The 20,646-nt window shown below is 42.7% G+C and overlaps 1 protein-coding gene across 1 annotated transcript in view; it reads left to right on the top strand.

The window, feature by feature from the left end:
- LOC132973287 (chromatin remodeling regulator CECR2) overlaps positions 1-20,646 on the top strand; it is a 50,679-nt gene that overhangs the window by 4,185 nt on the left and 25,848 nt on the right. Inside the window, 1 exon segment of the mRNA XM_061036663.1 lies at positions 19,057-19,151. Within this exon segment, the coding sequence (XP_060892646.1) occupies positions 19,057-19,151 (95 nt within the window).

Here is a 20,646-nt window from a genome sequence, read left to right as displayed (position 1 = left end):
TTGATGCATTGTGTGAGGCACTTCGAATTGCCTTGTTGCTGAAATGTGCTGTAGGAATGTAGGAATGAACTTGCCTCCTGTTCTAGTCCAGTTCTTTACCAACTTCATGCACTCTGTTAATGAAAAACAGTAATCAGTAATGGATTGTTCCAGAAGCTGGACATTTGGATCAGACATGTTTACTTTCTGAGGACTGTTTGTCACTGAACTAAAAGGAAACAGGTCATGTCGACATGTTTGTTTTGCTTAATGCCACATGCCGGCAACAAGACGAGCTGGTCTGGGCACTGTCATGGCCTGACTATCATCTGCTTTTGCCTTTTTCTTGACTTGTAAGTTAGGGTTGATTAAAATAGATGAGCTCCTATTTGTAAACCTTAATCAATCTGACAGCTGACAAAGTCTTTCAAGTTTTGGTTAATTGTCTTTTTTTCTTCTAAGGGATGCTTCTGGCGGTGCTTGGGTAAGAGGAACGGTTGGATAATATCACTCAGCTCCAGTTGCACTTGCGTCTCTGGACACAGGTTGAATTACTCAAGAATCAGGGGTTGAAAAGGGGGCAGGAAGTGGCTGTCATTTGTCATGACAGAGTAGGGGGCGTCGAGTGGTTTCACCGTGTCTTGAGCTCAAGTGTCAACATTAGCTGACATACTATCAGTCCTTCCTTGTGGATGTAGAGTCTTGTATTCGCTGCTGTCGTCTTTGTGCTGTCACTCTTTGCCACTGTATAAAAAACAATATGTCAAAAAATGGGGCTGTGGAGTTGTATCTTCTTTGATTGCAGAACATAATTCTGCAATCAAAGAGGGTGTGCAGGAGTTTGCTTGCTATTTATGGTAATAAAAAATATCACCCATTACCCATTATTCAGAAAGTCTATTTCTGTTGCCATGGTATCTAAACAGTTATGGATGTTGTTTTTTTTTACTAGTATTAAAGTTTTATTCAATATTTAAAATTATGTTATCTTGACAACCCAACCCAAAAGGGTGCACTCACACTAGGCCCAGTGGCCCGTACACTGCTGAAGCACGATTGTCCCCCCCTCCCTATTCCCCTGCTGGGCTGCACTCCAGGACTTACTGGGCCTGAGCAGCATGGTTACCTCTCGTACATAACATCGTATGTTTACAACACATATATGCATTTACGTGATCATGAAACAGGCTTGGTTTACAAGACAGTCTGACTCAAAAAAAAAAAAAAAGGGACGCACAGTCAAGTCCGCACAGAGAGTATGACTGCTACGTTACAGGCATTGTGGCTCATCTTGCGTCATTTTAGTCAGTTACCAGATAGTGTTATACCAGAGCCATAGCACTCTGGGATTTCTAAATAATGGAATACTCTCGGCGATTCATGCCTGTGCTTGTGCTCGTGCATGAGCAATTGTACCGTACCGAAGCACACCTCTTCCAACCCTGCCAGGGCCAAAGAAGTGTACTGTGCTCGAGCACGTAATGGAGCACGCACAATGGTCAAATGAACTGGACTTTGAGGGTGAAGTGTGCTTGAGCAGGTGGTTTGCATTGTCACCTCATAGCCAGAAGGTTCCCGGTACAAATCTAGGTCGGTCACATAGGGCACGGTGCACCTGGGTGTTCCCAGTGAGTGCATGCATCCAAAACCTGCTCATTAGGTTAATTGGTGTCAGAGAAAAGCTTGTAGGTGTGGATGTGAGTGTGTGACTGGTGGTTTGTCACTATATTTAAGCCCTGTGATTGACTGGTGACGAGTCCAGTAGTGTAGCCCGCTTCACGCCCAACAACAGCTGTGATTGGCTCCAGCCCCCCATGAGCTAGAACAAGAAGTGATGTAGATAATGAATGGCTGGATAGAAAAATTTTGATACCTTGACTTGAGTATGGGCAAATACAGGGTGCACTTCCGCTACCAGTGCAATAAAAGTAGTTGAAAACGAGTTTGCCTTTGACTAACATTTGCTTTCTGCTGGCACCACACTAAATTATTTTTTGTCACATGAGAATTTACTTAGAATCAGTTGATTTTATTGGAAGGCCGGCTGAAAATTCGGCCCAACTTCAAATCAGTTGTACAACTCAACAATCTGGTCTATATTTGGCTGAAGCTTACAGTGGGTGGGTGCTCAAATTTGACAACCTTTTCTTTTTTACACATAAAGGAGACTGCTGACACTGAAATGTTTGTAGTTTGTGAAACTTTTTCAAGAATGGATATTGACAAACCAAGTGGATCAGTTAGATAGTTACTGTTGTGGGTCTGGTGGGGCAGCTCTTTTCTTTCATGGTGCTGCTCAGTGATAATGGAGGCTCCCCACAATCTCGTTGGCTAGCCTTACAAAACAGCCCCTTGCACATTGTTCCTTGGCTGATACACTTCACTGTCCCTGGTTTCCCTGGTTTCCACAGAAAGGAGTGGGTGAGATGGAGAGGAAAGAATGAGTGGGAGGAAGGGGAAAGAAGGGAAGTGGAGGAAAGGTGTCCAAGAGACAGAGAGCAAGGAAGCACAAAAGCGTGAAAGAGTGAGAGGGTGATCTGCAAGAAACAAGCCGAGGGTCAACATGCCTGTCCTCTTTGAACGGCTTCTTGTCTTTGCAGCGTATGCTTGATTTCTTGGCTGTGTATCTGTGAAATGATGCTTGAAATCCCAAAGCCAACAGACGCTGCAGGCCTCTGTCGCTGGATCCTCAGACACAGACCTTCATGCCAAGGACCTCTGTCCCTGTCACCTTCACTCTCCATGCTCTGCTGGCAGCCTGTCTTGGCAATCTATCGAGCATTTTTTTCCATGTGTCTTCATCAGCCGCCTGTCATCATCCCTGTTGGGACTTGACTTTGCTCTGCTTTGAAGATGTTTGTTATTAATCCAGTTATTAGCTGAGTGAAATGGGAAATTTCATTGCTTAAAATTGGACTTATGATTTGTATTTTACTTCTTCTTTAGAAAATAATGAAAATAGTTCTTAGAAGTTTTCGATGAGCATCTCGTGATGCGACAGGTTCAAAGCAGGATTTTTTGAAAACACATACACGTTTTATTAGTTGATTCTACAGAGTGAAAATAGTACACACACAATTTACACAGTCCAGGGCTAGCCAGGCCAGTCTTAAAGCCAATAAATTAATAAATACACACATGAAAAGTTTAACTTTTACTTCTAACATGAACTAAAAGGGTTGTTATTGTTCTTTCTGGACAATAACGAATATGGCCAACATAAACATCTTTCTGTCAGTGGTTCTGTCTAAAATCACTAACTCATTCTCTACTCCTGATATTAGGAGCCCTCCTTAGAGACTATATAGAGCTCAACAGTGACTGCCCACTTCTTCTGTTGCTCTTGTTCTGGAAGTACATTTTCTGATTCAAATCCTTCAAAGACATTTCACAAAATCCTTATATCAAGAGATTGACGCCTGGAACCAAGACAACAAGCTACCACAGTACTCGTGACTATAGTACATTTGATTCGGTGCCAAGCGCCATCGAAAATCTGAGAAAAAGGCAAAGGTACAAGTCTGTGTAGTGTGTACATGTAGAAGTTGTAGTTTGTGTTGTTGAATTTATAAATTACAGTCACTGCAGCGTAACAAGGTTATTAGTACATTTCGTGTTATATACCCCCATAGTTGTGGGTACTGTAGTTCTTTTCCCCGATATCACGAATAAACAATGTTTTTCTCAAGACGAGGTTGATATCATATGAACTTGTGTCTCCCACAGGAGCATAGACCATCCTTTCACACACAGATAGCTTGTGGTAAGGACCTTGGATAGTTCTAACATTATGGCTAATCATTGCTGTCACACTAAAACATGCAACTAAATGCCAACCAAGTTTCAATATATCTACAAAACAATAAAATATTATAAATAAATATAACATTTTTACTTTATAATGAAACACATTTTTGCACCAAACTTGTTTATCTGTGCACAGACGATGGCCTCGTGTCTGTCACTACATAAAGAAAAACTAACGTTTCTCAAATGAGATTTTAAGCAAATATTCTCATGCTTCTACTCAAAGAACGATTACAAATGGTTGAAATTGTTCATGTTCAGTGAGTAAGCATTGCCATTGTTAGCATCTGATGCTAGCCTTAGCTCTTAACTAAAATCCCCCATATGTATGTCCAACAGAAGTATCATGGGTTGACCTTGAATTTTCAAGTCATGGACCATCTGCCTTTCTTTTACAGCAGGTCTGGTTTCATTCATGACCGAGAAGGTTTCAAGTGTAAAGTAAAGGCTGGCTGCACCCCTGTTGTGAGAAGAGAGTTATCTGCTATTCCCATGATGTCCATCTTTGAGCAAATTCCAACCATAGAGTGTTTCAGTGTGTTCAATTAAGCCCAGAAGGATTTCATCTTAGTAGGGAACTACTGTAACAAAAACCCAACAGATAGGGCTTTCGCACTTTCATTAAACCCTTGGAAAACTGCATGGGGATGCATGTGTAAGCACAGAGAGGCAGAATTTTTACTCTGACTCTGCACAATTAAACGTCTGCATTACGTTTTTATATAGAGGCAAATCCTCGCACTGTAGCATCGTATAGCGGACACTGTTGCTTTGTCTGCCACTTCCTCGTCATTCTTCTACGTCATGCTTTTGCCTCAGGAGACCCCCCGCCCTCCTTCCTGTCTGACAGGGATAGTCTCCTGCTGTGAGGTGCATTGGAGAACGACCAGATCGGGAGGATTTCAGGGGCAGTCCTCCTAAAATTGTCTAGAAATGTTCAGGAAATGTGCATCTGTAAAAATGTCAAAAACGTTCATGGCCCCTTTTCCTTTCTCTAAACCTTTTACAAATGTACCTCTATGCTGATCTTATTCTGACAACACACAGATGATCTGTATGTGAGAATGCAAATGTTCAAATCAGATTGGATGTTAAAAAAAATCTATTGTACTAACTCCAAGTAACAAGTGATTCAGCCAATGCATAAAAGAGCAAGTTCTGGTGAATTCTCAGACAATAGTTTGACATGTTGATTCAGTAAATGATGTGTCACAAAGTGAAGTTGCTTGGTTCTCTTTTCTGCCTTCCTGTATAGTGGTGACATGCAAATACATGTTGTCGATGCTAAAAAAGTCTTTATTATATACTAGTCCTCCTGTTCTAGATTGCTCCTCTTAGATGCTCCCTCACCTAAACCAGAGAGGGAGTATTTCAAGTGGGTCATAACGTATACGACTATCTCCTTTTCTTTGCTTCATGTCTGAAAGGATAATACGGGACAAGGTGTTGACCTAATTCCATGAACTTTATCCACCGTTCATGTGAAGAAAGAGCTTCTGTTTTTTTTGTATTTTATTTACTTTTTCTTTGAATGGTAGTGTTTATTATAATGAAGTATTTTCTTCTAGGTAAAAGTGACACTGACTATTAAAACATCTTGAAGCCCACTGGTAATTTATTCAGAAGAAACGCTCAATAGCAGGGCCAGACATGAAGACTTTATTCTGAATGTAATGTTGTAGATTTGTTAGTCTTACAGGTTGTTTTATTTGATGAGAAAAATAAATATTTATCCCCTTGCCATTGTTGATGACCTTTATTATGATGATTTCAAGAGTTAAATTGTGAAATACTTGCCCTTCCCTGTATTGGGAACAATAACTCTTTCACACTTGCAGAAAAACTCTTGATATATCCAGGAGGATCTGTATGTGTGAACGCAAACATGCAAGTTTTTTACTCTGACTTGTCCCCGAGTTTCGGCTGCCAGAACATCAGTATTATTTCCTCAGCGAGCCTGAGTGAGCAAATGTGAAAACACAGCAGGATATTATCATTAAACGGCTGCATTATGTTTTATGTTCACCAGTATGTTCTTCTCCTAACAAATCTTTAAGCCTGGCTAACGGGTTATTTCCTGTCTGCTGCTGATTTATTGAGTTACACTTTCAATAATAATGCAGTGTAATAACTTTATATTCGGGGGATGCAGAAAACCTGAGTGAAGATTTTGGCTGAGTTGTTCGGGAGTTTTCAGCAAGTGTGAAAGCATGATAAATGTCAGGGTCGTTTTCACCTTCATCCTTGTAGTTTGTTCAAAGAGCTTGTGACTTCAAATACTTAGAAACACCTATTTAAAAACCCAGCTTCATCTACAGCAGCTCCCCTTCAGATCCTTTTCTCCATGTTTAACTCTCTCCAAGCCCCATCCTTGTTGCCATCCCCTGTCCCACAACCCAATATCCATTAACAGCCCCATCCCCTTCTTGAGCCCCAGCCCCTGGCATCACCATGACTAAACCCCAGATGGTGGGTCTTTTTTTCCCCTTCCCCCTGAAGGGTGGAGGCTCTCCTCTCTCTGACTGGGTGCTATCTGCTGCTGCTGCAGCCCTTCTGGGAAGGGGGCCTCCTATTTTTGCAAAGCCCCTAGTGTGACTGTAAAAGAAGATTTAGTCCTATTAGATTTGGTAAATAAGCAAGAGCAGACATTGTGTGAACACGTCCTTGTTTCTGTTGTCTGGAGAGAAAATGGATTAATGGGGGGGGGGGGGGGGGAATCAAGGCTTAAGAGTTGCTCTATCATGGTCAAACTCTAGACGTACACACTCTTTATTATTACGAATATTTTTGAATAATAAGTGAAACTAAATAGATGTTTACAATCCGGCTTCATTGAAGTTGCTTTGGTATGGGAGTCAAGGATGGTTATGGTGAAGACATGAAAATGGTTAAGCAAGTTTAGTCATTTTAATTCTTAATCTCCTCCAAATCCTGTGCTGTCATATCTGTACCATCATCATCGTCAGAGATCAGTGGTTGGTGGCTTGAATCAGTGATGATGTTTACCTTCATGCTTGGGCTGCTTCGTCTCCTTTGTCAGTTCCAGGGAGGAGATCGGAGCCCCCCCACACAACAACAATGATCCTTTCTCACCCCAGATCTGCACTGTTCACTCATCCCTCGCATCCCTTTCTTCCCTTCTGTCCCACCCACTGACACATCCCCGGCTCAGCCCTTCTTACAGCCACACAGACACCAACCTCTGACACTTTCTCCTCCTGATCAAGTTCCATATAAAGCCTTCAAAACTTTTGCTCACTCTGTGACTACCCCTTGACGATCAAGACACCTTTTAGCGTATCTTTTTTAATACCCTCCTTTGCATGCACTGTGAGGGGGGGGGGTTTAAGAGGCTGCTGCCCCTCCCCCAGTTGTGATTGACAAGTGAGAGCAGCAGTACATGCATCAGATGGTTTCACATGGGGAGCATGTGCACAGAGGGGGAGGAACAGGGGAATATATACCAGGGTTTGTTTCAGCCAGCGTCATTGTTGCAGCTCCCCATGGTTCCCTCTCTCTGTCTCCAGTCTGGGGCAACATCCCTCCAGTGTTGCCCAATGCCCTCTCACTCTGGGCTGCTTGTTGTTTTGATTGAAGCAGAGATAAGTAAAGCGATAGACGGGCAGTGACAACAACTTCAGCAAACATGGTCTCATCCTGTGGGAGTCCTGGAAATCGTTCTGTAGTGATTGCTTAATGTGCATGTGTTTGCCTAGAAGCAGTGTTTGTTCTTTGTTAGTGTGTGTTTTCTTCTGTGTGTGATGCAACATCACAGAGAGAGGAGGTAATGCTGCTCTTGTTCCTATAGATATCTTAAATAGTAGGTGTGGAGTGCCAAGGGCAATGGGAGCACAAACATGAAAGTTGGATTATTTTAAGCCATGCTGACTTCAGAGTTGCAGAGAGCTGGCATAAGAGGATGTATAGAAGGGGTGTGGATCTGTGATGCTGCAGAGGAGTGCAGATGGACCCGTACTTTTTGCTAACTAATGACTTGGAGGCTGAAATGAAGATTTCTGGTTGGCACACTGGAGTCATCTCAACCTCAGCATATATTTTCACACTTGTTCTGTCCCATGGTGTCCCATTTAAATTTGTCCAGCCTTAAGTTGATGAAGGAGTCTAAGTCGGACAAGTTTTCTTCGAGTCTGTTAGATGCAGAGTAAAGCCTCAAACCCCATTCAATAGCTGCTTCTCATCTGTTGCTTGTGCCTTTGTGTAATGAGAGGATGGAGTGACCTAACCTCTGTGCCGGCATGGGAGGTAGGAGCAGAGACGCTACAGGAGACGGGATTGGCAGAGCCAGTGGGGAGAACAGCGCTGCGTGTGTATGTGGAGCTCCCGCTGTTTGTTGTATGTGAATTCACAGAATGGGACACCAATATTACACTGTTGAGGAATAAATATGAAAGCACAGACATGATGACGGCAGAGCTTCACTGTTTCTCAGAATTGCAATTTGAAAAAGTCTTATGACCCCTAACAGCTGAGCCATCTTTCAAGGAAGGTTGTCTTGTTGGTTATGTAGCTGTGTGACGTAGCCTGGCACGTTACTTATGAGACTCTCTCCAGTTTTTAAGTTAAGAAAAATGAATAGAGTATTTTGGTTCAGATGTTGTAAATTGCTTTGCCGGACACTGACCATGAAGCGGCTTTGACAAATATTTAAAATAACTATAGAAGATACAATCATTGTTCTTGATTGCTTTTTTTAAAGTTATTTTATGCTTTTATTGAACAGGACAGCTGAAAAGAGTCAAAGGAGTGAGTGGAGGATGACATGCAGCAAAGGGCCGAGGTCAGATTCGAACCCGTGGCCATTGCCATGAGGACTTTAGCCTCCATACATGTGGTGCGTGACATAACTGCTAGGCTCTCCAGCGCCTGTTGATTTCTCATTTCTCAAGTCATACAAATTAGGGATCTCTGCGATTAACAGACAAAGAAAATGAAACGTCATCACAGTCGCTAATTTCTGTCTTGTTTCATTCAAAAATCCTCATAACACTGAACAGCAGAGAGTGTGTGGATGGCTTCAGGTACAAATATAACAGTTTTGAAAAAAACCTTCATTATACAGCGCTTACTTCTAAAATCCATTTATTACCAGTCACTCAATTTCATATCCTAAACAATAGTCGAACTAGTTGATTGAGAAATCTTTGGTTTGTGCCAGCTCTAATGTTTACAGAAAAAGTTTTAGATTTGTTTAATCTGTTCCCATCAGAGCTGTGACAAGGCAACTGTCAGTCTGAATGAAGCTCGTAAGCTGTTGTAGTGATGTTAGGGATGTTCGGACCTTGACTCAGGAGGCAGATTTAAAAGGATTACAGCAAACAGGACACATGACTCTGGCATCTCACACCTTTGTTAAATGTGTGGACTGAACAGCGAGTCGTGCAACGTACACCTCCCAACATGTTATGAGGCAAATTCAGCACACCATGAACAAAAGGGTGTGTCATTAGTGCCGGTTTCCCAACTTCCAGAAGAGCCAGTTGTATTCGTTGGAAAGCACAACTGAGAAAGAGGCAAAGCTGCTTTTGAACTACCTGTTAGGTGTCTTTACAACCAAGCAGCGTCTACAAAGTTTCGCTTTCTGTTTGGAAAGCAAAACAGTTCTGTTCTAAGCGCGCAACTTTACCTGTCAAATTTAAATATCTTTTTCTTAAGGCTGCTTTTGTTTCCTGAATAATAGTTTTTCTTGTGTGTGTGTGTTTTAACTCTGGGGCCATAAAGTCATCTGCTTCATCCTCAAAGACGCTGGCCAGGGACTTCTTTTTATCTATAGGCCCAGCAGGCTGATTTTTAACTGGCCGTTTGTGTGTGTATGTGTAGGCATACAGATGCATGTTTATGTAGTCGGAGAATGGGACCACTGGGATGTCTGCTGAAGCAGGAAGCTCAATTTTATGCAGGGAAGTTGATGATGTGGTTTCCTCAGTGCTGGCAGTGGAAGCATGCGAGGCGATGGCCTGCTCTGGGTGGCCTCCCATCTCCTGTGCTTAATGATCATCTCCCACATAGCCAGCCTGCTAGGCCAAGGCAACGGCTCCCCATCTGTCTGGAGAGAGCTCGTCTCAGGAAGGATCTGTTCACTGCCCTTTCCCCACCACCCACAGTATCTCCTCCAACACCTAATGCAGCCCAGCCACCTGTCTCACCTGGCCCTGACATTGACGCTGTAATAAAACTGACCTTACAGTTGTGTATGAGCTATTAAGTGCTTGTCTCTGTTCTCTTGTGTAGTGAAGCTCATTTACAACAACCTGCAGCCGTTTTTCCTGTTCCCATATTTTCATGAACAAATGGTGTCCTCGCCTGGAGGCTCTAACTATTTGAATGTGTCAAAATGCTGGTTAAGACAGGTGTGGAGGGCTTTTTACTCTGGCTCGAGCAGAGATGTTGTAAATCATGTGTGGTTATGACGACAAATCAGTCAGTCAACTTGTTGTGATGCATCAGTTAGATGTTTTTATGGGGGCAAGTCCGAGATGTTGATGCTTTCTTCTGATTATCAGATGAGTGGTACATCCTGAGGATGCGAGGGCGTTTTCCTGTGGTGTTATGGCTGTGTGTGCATGTTTGTCATGTGGCAGGAGGTGGTTACATGTGGGGGAGGAGGGTGTTGTCAGATGATGGCTCCTGAAGGAACCATGTGTGAGATGAAAGAGGGAGGGGAGTGGGGGAGGAAGAATAAAGAAAGAAGCAAAGGAGAGGAAGAGAGGAGCCTTTACACAACAAACAGGCCTCCCTTCCCCCTCCAGCTAGCCGTGCACTCGTCCTCCAACTGTTGGTGATATAGACCCCGGAGGAGCTGTTAACGGCAGTGGCATGGAAAGTGTCTGCTGTGAGGGAAGCCAGAGGCCAACCCCCTGATACTGAAGGCTCTGTGGATCTGCTACAACCTTCAAGCTGATACAAACGCTTCTGCTCTGCTTATCACAGACTTGTCTCTCTCTCTTACTCATAGCTTTCATTAGGCACATACAAACATGCATTTAATCTTGTTTTTTCTCTTCAAATACGAATTGTGACACATTATGGAACCCGAAGAGTCTATAGAGAAAATGCCTTGAAGTTGATTCGGCCTTAACGGCTCCTTTCTTTTAAAATTCCCTTTTCCCCCCTCAGGACTTTCATCACAGCACAGGTATGTTTTTCACAGGCATAGGTTTTGTTGACTCAACTTTAACATGGCATTATTAAACCTCTTTTATACTGCAGATGAGAGAATGGTAGTTTCAAGTTTTAATGAATGCACACTTGTCCTAAACCATTTTTAAAAAGTTCTATCCGATTGCATTCACGGGTTAATCTGTAGTTGACACCAATGTCTTTTTTTTTTTTAGATTAACTTATTGGCTTTTGCCTTTCTTTAGTGAACAGTAAGTAATTGGGAGAGAGAGTTGGGAATGACATGCGGGAAACAAGCCACAGATCAGACTTGAACCACACACAGAGGCTGCACACTGAGGACTGTAGCCTCCGTACATGGGGCAAAATCTAACTGTTTGGTCATCAGCGCCTTGACATCACTTTCTTTTAAAGATTATTTTGCCTGATTTAGACATAACCTAACCAAAGCCTGAAATCCAACCTGGTGTCAAAGCTGAGTGTTAACCAATGATAGGAGGAGGTTGTGTTGTCTTGTGCAGGTGGAACAAGTGTCACAGTGTAGGCCTGTAAGATGAGTTTGCCTCAAAAGGAGTAGGGACGGCAAAGCCATGGCATGAAAAGGACGCACCAAGATGGCAGATGAAGCGAGCTTATCAAAATGAAGCAGATTCATTACGTGCAAAAAGATCACACCTATCATATGCTGGTCGCTGAGTATAAACACCATCACCCCTGCCTATGCTTGCGGTGAATTTTCCTCAATATTTCCTGTTGTGTTCACACATTAGCCCACCCCCCACTTCTTGCAGAATGTTTTACCAGGGGGCTTTCGGGAGTGTAAATAAAATGTACAGATAAAGTCAGGGTGTAAAATGTGCCTGTTTGCCTTCACATATGTTGCGTAACCCAGAAATATCAGGATATTAATCCAGGTTTGAATCAAGTTAAATGGATCCAAATGTAAATGTGCAAGAGCAAAAGCTAAGCCTAGCTTATTAATTGTATTATGGACTTAATATCACAGGGTCACTCAATCTCCCTCTGCATAATTACAAAAATGGTACTATTGCAGAGTGTACAAAAGGGCAGAGGACATAAGGGACGCCTTCTTATTTAAAGCCAGTTTCTTGTTACTGGGTTTATTTGCTAATTCTAAAACCTACGTAAATAAAGTAACAAATTCAATGTAGTTATTATGAATCACGCCATATGTTCCAAAGGATCTTACTAAGTTTGAGAGATGTATAGATTGCCTCCCTCTTACATTATGAAGCTGTTTGCAAAGCTAACCTAAACAAAATTTGAATTTATCACAGAAAAAAGGACATTTTTCATGCGTTGTGTAAGAAGTATGAAACTGATTCACGTATTTCTCTCCATCAAAATGACTTATTCTGGTATGTTTGTTATGTTGCTGCGTAAATCTTTCCATAGTTAAGATATTAGTATTCAAGCATAGACTCTTGTATTTCTGAAGCATGCGTTTTGCTTCCATTCTTTGTGATCTCTTTGTCTTCTCACTGAAGGAGAGTCAACTGGAAATAAATCATGGTAATTGAAATTTTAACTTTTGACATCTGTCAAAAGTTCTGTTCTGAAGGTAGAGGCTTCAGAACAGTGTGTTGTTTTCTTTTATTTGTCCCTGACAAAGAAAAGGTTCATTGGTCCACTTGACCTTTTAATCAGTCCGTAAGTCACAACACATGACAAGGGTGCTTCTAGCTGTCATGCTGTTCCCATCATCTTCACAATAGAGAACAAACCATATGACGTATTTTTGTAGGCCAACTCGGAAGTAGCATCGCCATGGGGTCTAACGAGAATTCGCCTGTGGGATTTTTGCATTGGATTTTGGATCATTGCAGAAAATAAGCGCTGTGGCAATCGCACGTTTCTGAAGCACAGTCGTTTTGTTCAGCAGGATAATCTTCACAGATGAACACCATTTTTATGATGTTTGAAGCGTTAATGCGGCCGACAGAAGTAAAAGGCTAACGTTATGCTACAAGCGAACTACACCACGGTCGGATGATTGTGACGTCACTAGCGTTATGCTTCATACGATCTCCGATAAACTAATCCGCGTAGCTTAATTAATTGTTTACTAACATAATATTTGCCTTAACCTAAAGATTAAACCTACATGAGACTTCTCCGACTAGTGAGAGAGTTCCCGGCCTCTGTGTCCGGCGTGATGACGTTTAATGTCCCCGACAACCACTGTAGTCACGTTTAGCCACTTGTTAGCAACCGCCTTTTTAAAGACACGTAAAAAATAAAAAATGCATAAGTGGGGGTATTACCTAACGTAGTTTATATGGTCTAACAAAACGCCAACATCTCTTCAGCTTGTGTTAACCACAGACCTTATTTCAGGCGTCTAACCACAAATCCATTCATAATCCCCATTGACTTTTAAACGTTAGACCCCATGGTGCTTAAATGCTAACTTACTTCCGGGTTTTAGGACTCATTCCTGTGGCGCTCTATTAATGACTGACTATTCTAGGGCTTTCACACTTTCAGAAAACTCCTGATATTTGCCGGAGAAGTTGTGATGTCTATATCCTGCGAGCGATGTGCAACCTATGTAATCGTCGTGCACGTAATAATGAAGCTGCTTTTTACTACCCTCACTGTGTTATTTTCCAGAAACTGTCATCATAGCTTTGGGCTCAGTTGCTCCGTCTGCCATGTCGGATGTGTTGTAAACATTACACTACATTAACTTCTGCGGCGTCCTTTTTGGTTGACGGATGACTCAGGAAGATTTTAGTGTCAGGCTATCCTGATATTTTCTGCAAATCTTCTTGAGTGCATGTTTGAAAAAGAGTTATAGTGTTGAATTATCAAAAATTACATTGCTTCAGGCATTATTCATTTTAATCTAAGCTGAATCTGCTGTGACAGGGTCTTATGAAAGGGAAAATGACAAGTGTTAAGTTGTTCTGACACCACAGGTGTTGCTTCACACGCTGCTTTTTAAGTCATTGACCAGAGGCCTTGAAATAATTGTTTTGGATGGAGAGTTTTGAGTTTACATGTTTTGTTTTCTCCACTGTAAATCATTGGTAATCAAGTTTTCTGTTGCTGTAAAGCGTCTACACTGTCCTCAGCTGCCTGGAAGCTGGCGGCTGGCTGGAGTGAGGAGTCTGTTGACTGTGTGTAAGGAGATAAGGAGGACAGGGAGAGGAGTGGGGTGGAGAGTGGAGCGAGGGTGTTGTCAGGGGAATAATAGAATGCCTCAGAGGCCCTTGTAGATCCTGAGCAGCAGGACGGGGAGGAAAATGGTGTGGAAGAGAGCACTGAGAGGTTAAGCCAGAGAGAGAGAGAGAAACAGCAGGGGGGAAATGGGTGAGAGAAGTGGCAAATACCTTCAGGCTGAATTGCTGATTGCATGCCCGGCCTATATAGGGGCTGTGGTGATGACACACCTTTTGACTAAACCTTGACTCGCCCTCCAATCTTTGTCCTGGTGTGTGAATATGTAAAGCCTGTTTTGTTCACTGCAGAAGCTGAGCGATAATCGTTTATCAGCTCATTTATCTTTAGGTTCAATTGATCATTAATGTGAAGTAGCCAAAGTACTGTCTGTGTTTACTGTTGAGACACATGCATGTATGAACGTTGCTATCAGGGCTTTTGTCTGTTGTTGACAATGTTTGCTAAAGGTTGTGGTTGTGTTCTTGTAGTGTAGAAGTTAGGTCACTACTCTGCGTGTGTGTTAGTGTTGTATAAACTTACGATTCCAAGTTAAAGCAATATTGATACCTGTTGGTTACCACAGCAAAAAAAAGTCCCAGACACCTAAATGTGGGAATTTTCTTGTTTTTAATTAATAAAAAATTGCAAGCAAAGTCCCGCAAACTGTCTAAATTGCACAGTTATATTGGCAACATTTTGGGAGTGAAACGTTGACAATGCTGTTGTGCAACTTGGACAGTGCTCTCACTGTCTGTCTCTTGCGACAGATCTGTAGGTTTTCGGTACTTTTCTACACTATTGATCATTAAAATATCAGCAATTATATTGTTTTAAAATATGTGGTATCAAAAAGTATCAAACATTTTGACAACCTCATGAGCTTCTAGAGGGGAGAGGCTCCTATAGGACGTTTCCAGCTGCAGTGAAGTGTCCCTTGCCGACCTTCATAAAGCAGAGTAGTGTGTTAGCACCAGGCCGAGGAGGGATTGGCCAGCTGGATGGATGGATAAAGAAAGGGCATGCACACCACATTAATTCCCCTTCCCTCTGCCATCTGAGATGCCGTGTGGCACTTCAAAGGTGGAACAGGGCGGTGTTAATCCAGGGGCTGTAGTGAGGCCCTCCACTCTGCTGCGTCGTACTCAACTCCACTCTTCCCCTGGCCCTGGCCCCCAGCTTTTTCCAAGTGTGATCAAAGTGCAGCCTCTCTCTGATGGATGGGCTCTCTACGGCCCAGAGGCGGCCTGACAGGGGACCAGGAAGTGGAAGGGACGGTGACACAGGATCTCTCGTACACCCACAGATATGCACTATCTCTCTACCATTTAGTGATCAGAGCTAATTTTGTTGTGTCACATTAATTTGATGCATGGCAGGCTAGTTTACCTAACTGCTGATTCCTGTTGGACAGACTGTTCAGTGTCGGTGTCTTACATTGTCTCTTAGGAAGATCAGCAACATGCAGTTTGTAATACGTGTTATTTTGATAATATAGAATCAAAAATTACCCAAGCTTAAAAAACACTACATCTGCCGCTGGTCAGATTTGAACAAGGGCGTCCACTTGGAGGACTACAGCCTCCGTACATGCAGTGCGCAATAACCGTTTGGCCATCAGTGCCCAAATATCACGTGATTTGTACTTGTGTTGGTTCAAAGTTTACAATTGTGGTATCATAGAGGAATTTCTGGCACAACTTCACCAACTACAAAGGCTTGAAGACGTCAAAAGCTCCAGCAACAGTTTTAGTATGAAGATCAACTTTATTAGACCAATGTGTTTCGGCTTGTGGTGTCCTTTAGATAACCATTTATAAAGGCCACAAGCTGAAATGCGTCCAATCTTCATACTATAAGTGCTGATGGAGCTTTTTGACCTCTTTAATTCTGGTACCATGACAGCCCCAGTGTGTCCACCCAACTGTTATTATGATCTGACCCTTCACAGTAAACTTATTGCAAAAGTCTGAATTTATTGCTTTTGATGAGAAAATTATAATTTTATGCAAACAAGCAATGTTTTCTCACTCAGCATGTGCTAATTTTACCCTTTGAATGGAGTCCTGTGTATAATGACCATAGCCCTATTCTGACCGCCAGTTCAAGGCGCGATATTTACGCCCTGTGACGTCTCACCTTCACGATGAATGTCACTGAGGCATAAAAAGGGGGGGTGGGGGGGTGGGTTGAAGTGATCCAGCCTCTGTTCTGGCATCAGAGGTAGTGACAGGCGTTATAGGGGCAAGATGAGATCGGTGGAGCCAGTGGGGGAGAACAGCGTTGTGTGTCTGCTCATGTGTGAAGATGTGGAGGTCCAGCTGTTTCTCTTCACATCATGCATCCTGAACAGCATAACACAATGTGTCACAGACAGGGACATCAATATCACACTGTTGCTTTATGAATCAGTATAAATGTACAAAGACTTTCAGGAAGGTGGCGCTTTCTTAGCCCAAGAAATTCAAAACAGCTCAGTTTCAGCGCTCTTTCGGATTGACACTCTGAAAAGGGGATTATGCTTTCACTTTGCGCTTCGGGTTAATTTTGGATTTAGGAGGGACAAGTTGCAAACACAGCTTGTGTAAAACATGAAGAACAGCACATAGACGTAGAAACTGAGGATTTATAGCTAATAACTACTCGTTAAGTTTATTTTTCATATTGTTGTCACCATATCTCATGAAGGTCATCAGCTCGTTCAATTTAAAATTTTATTGTCATGTTGTTTCAGTGTAAAATAAAAACACTTTTGGGAAGTCTGTCTTTAATAGGAAGGATAGGAAGTTAACATTACTTCCATTTTTTTAATGCAACTTGGCAACCATCACAGGGCATTCACCACCAACAAGATTAGACTAACCTCAACCCATTAGGTCATCTGTAAACTGCTGAATAGCTGCAGTTGTTTTGTCTCAGAGTGCCTGCATCATTTACATGGCAAAACAGGAATTATGTTAGTTAAATCTGTGACTTCCTTCTACCTTAAAGGTGTGTCTGTGCCAATGTGTAGCTCTGGCTTCACCATTTGTATTATGTAGTGATCTTAGCATCCTGTGCATCAGTATATTGTAGTTATATTACAGGGAAATGGGTTTATTTTGCAGTCATACAGGTGTAGAACGCCAGTTTCAACCCCAGCTACAATGAAAGTGCCACATGATAGAAGCTGACTGATAGATAGGTGCTCCTTAATTGACACAGAAGGACTACATGAGTTTCTCACCCTTCGAGAAATATTGGTACAGAGCGGAGCTTACTTGTCATTAAACTGGTTTCTGGTCTGCTTACTCAATATTCGGTTAATCCTTCTTTTTATCTACCATTAATTGCAGACTGTTTAAATTGCACAAATATGTTGCGTCAGTAAAGCTTGCTCAAGTGTCAAAACAAGTACTGGTGAGCAGAAGAATATGAAGCAACTTTATTACAATGTAAGCATCATCACCCCCATCTTCTTGCTAGTGGTGATTTGTCATGAATATTTCCTGCTGTGCTAACACATCAACTCGTTCCTACATCACATGAAAGTTTCACCAAGAGGCTGGCAGGAGAAGTCCAGGTAAAGTTTGGGTAAAAAAATGTGGCTGTTTGCATTCAGACATGCAACTCACCCTGAACATTTCTGGAAATTTCAGGAGTGTGAAAACAACATTCAATTCCACAACAGGTATAATAATGTGTAGGCTTAAAATTAACGAACTGTTCCTCCTTTGAGTCATGGGACGTAGGTGATTATTATCATCTCCTGTCATCAAACTCGCTCTCCTGGTATTTATCTACAGAAGTCTGAGTCAGAGGCAGAGATATTTACACTGTATTGACTTTCCCTCACTCTTATTTTGTTTTCTGTCCTCAAGCAGAAGCCTTCAACTCATCCTGTTTTTCAACTTTTCTTTTTCAACCTCCCGTCTGTCTCTCTCCTCCTTTTCTTCTGTTTTTCATTGCGCTGACTCGTTGGCTCCTTGTTTCCGTCGTTCTCCTTGGCTGGGAGGTGTGTGCACTGACCTTTGTTGACCCCTGAGACCAACCTGGTTCCTCCAGACAGTGGGAGAGAGAGGCAGACTGACATGACATGAGCTAGTGAACAACAATTAAACGTGTCTCCTTGTCCTTGAGATGAGTTTGGACTGGTTTCCCCCCTCCTGAACTTGTAGTGGTAGTTTTGTGAATGTTTGTGGGACACAGAGAGAAAGAGTTTGGATCTGTTGTTCCTGTGAGAGCAGGGACCAGGAGGGGTGAGGAGAGATCAGCTGCAGTCAGTCATGTTCCTTTTCTAAAGAGCAACTGGTTGGCTTCAGCCTGAAGGGGCTGCTTTGCATCCAGCAAAAAGGGGGCTTTAAGTGAAATGGACACTTGGCTGACGGAGCACTTTACATTTGCATTTTTGCCCTCTCAGCCTCCTGTTCCCTCTCTCTCCCCTCCTGTTCTATTTCAGAGCCTCTGGGTATCATTGGGGAAAGCGGTGCATGCTGGGAATCTGTGTGGGGTGCTCTGTCTTGGTTGGTCAGCAGAGGAGAGGAGGGGGCCAGTGCTGTGTTTCGCAGCTCTCGGCCCCTGCTGCCTGCCGCCTCTCCTTGGTGCTTTCAGGTCTTTTAGAGTTTGCTCTGCCGGTTACTGCCGCTTCATAAAACCTCAATGGCTGAAACACAAAGCCAGGCAGGAGAGGGGTCATGGCTGAACTTGAACCTCTTCTCCAGCCAAACCACCACTGGCACACCAAGAAGCCAAAACCAGATAACTTGGAAATTACAACCGTCCCTCCTGCTGTTTACCTCTGCCAGCTCACCTTACTCTGATACACTGGTTCCATCTGTGTGCAGCTGATATGTAGAAACATGTAGTTAACATGTTATACCTGTAAATGCATACCTTGTTGCACTATATCTCTAATCCTTTATCTAAAACGGCTCTTAATGTGTTTGACCCCTTTCTTTGTTGTGTGTCCAGGAGCTGGAGAAAGCCCTGTCAGAGCAAGACTTGGACTTTCTTGGGGACCTCATTGCTTGTCTGTTGCAGGGTTGCTACCAGCGCAATGACATCAGGTATGTTTAAATGTATCAATCTTTAAAAAAATGTTCTTTGTTGTCTTACAGAAATATTATAGAACCTTTTAAGTTCTGGTTCTTTGGTAGAGGATATATAACCTTGTTGTTCTATATAGAACCCTAATGAACCCTTTTCTCTGACTTTGTCACAACTGGAAACATTCAAAGCATTTCCTGCAAACTTCAGAGTTACAGCGGAAAATAACCAATAAATATTTCCTTTCAGCTTCATTTGTGGCTGCCAAAATACAACCAGTATTTCTAACCTACCTGAATTAGTCATAACCCCCAGGAACTCTCATAGGAAGCGTGAGTCACGGCACATGACTCGCTGAGGAGTCAGAATTTACCCACCATATCCTGACTTGTGGTGAAATCATGATCTACTCTCACGTTGATCATGCTCTACTCTCACATTGATGAATGAAACCACTGAAACATTTTTTTTCCTCGTGATAAGGTGACGGGAGAAAGTGAGTAAATATCAGAAGTTGATATTTAAATCCATTGATATGTTTAATCTCTCGTGGGGCTTTCCCCCTTCACCCACCTCCTCCTCTGGTCCTTCATTAGAGAGAAGGGTCGTCACTACCCGTCCATCAACACCCACAGGCTGTGTTCTCAGAGTGTAGCACGGAGTAGCACCGCCAGACAACTGGAGGGCTGAGAAAAAGGTGTTCCCGTGGTAATTACAGATTCACTAGCGACAGCGCGAGATAATTTGATGAGTTCAGTTTAAGTCTGTATCAAAACTATTATACAACAAACACACATAAGGGCGTTGATCCAAACTGCCGAAACAGAATGTTTTATTCTGAAAATAAACCAGATGTTTTAAAAAAAATCAAATTCTGTACTTGTAAGATTCTGCACTTACTTTTGTACTTTCAATATAGTAACGGAGATTACATTGCGTTTTAGAACTTGTGGCATTGAAAGCATCAAACATGTTGACAACTTTAGAGAGCAGCTCCTTGGTACCAGTGAACCGATAAGCAGAGAGGCAGGAATCCAGTTTTTCCGCCTAGACAACTGGTAACAGGAGGACAACCTGCTTTATTAGACTGGACAGGCGCTGGCATCCTGGGGGTGGCTGCTCGGCACTGGCCTTTCACTGAGCTGCCCTTTTCATCCGCACGTGTTAAACGCTCTGCCGGAGCGGGGGAGAGAAAGGAGGGAGGATGCCAGAGAGAACGAGGGACAGAAAGTAGGAGAGGGATGGGGTTGCTAGGAGGAGGGGAGCCTGCAGCTGTGCGAAAAGTGTACGCTGCTCTTTCAAGATAAGCCATTTTTTTTCTGTCCCTTTTTCTCTCATAGATGTTCACCCCTGCCCCAGAGCTCTTGTTCTGCTCATGTGAGTTGGAACTGAAAGGTACAGATTAATCGGCTAGACCTGAACCGGAACCAGCGTTTATTTACCAGCTCCCTCTCATTGCAGAGATACAACCTCACTCCCATTCAGAGAAACTACTCTTTTTTTTCAGCCCCACCT

Source organism: Labrus mixtus, chromosome 4, assembly GCF_963584025.1.
Source record: "Labrus mixtus chromosome 4, fLabMix1.1, whole genome shotgun sequence".
In the NCBI taxonomy this organism is placed as follows: Eukaryota; Metazoa; Chordata; class Actinopteri; order Labriformes; family Labridae; genus Labrus; species Labrus mixtus.
Note: the sequence above shows the minus strand (reverse complement) of the source record. Positions and strands in the feature narration are given on the sequence as shown.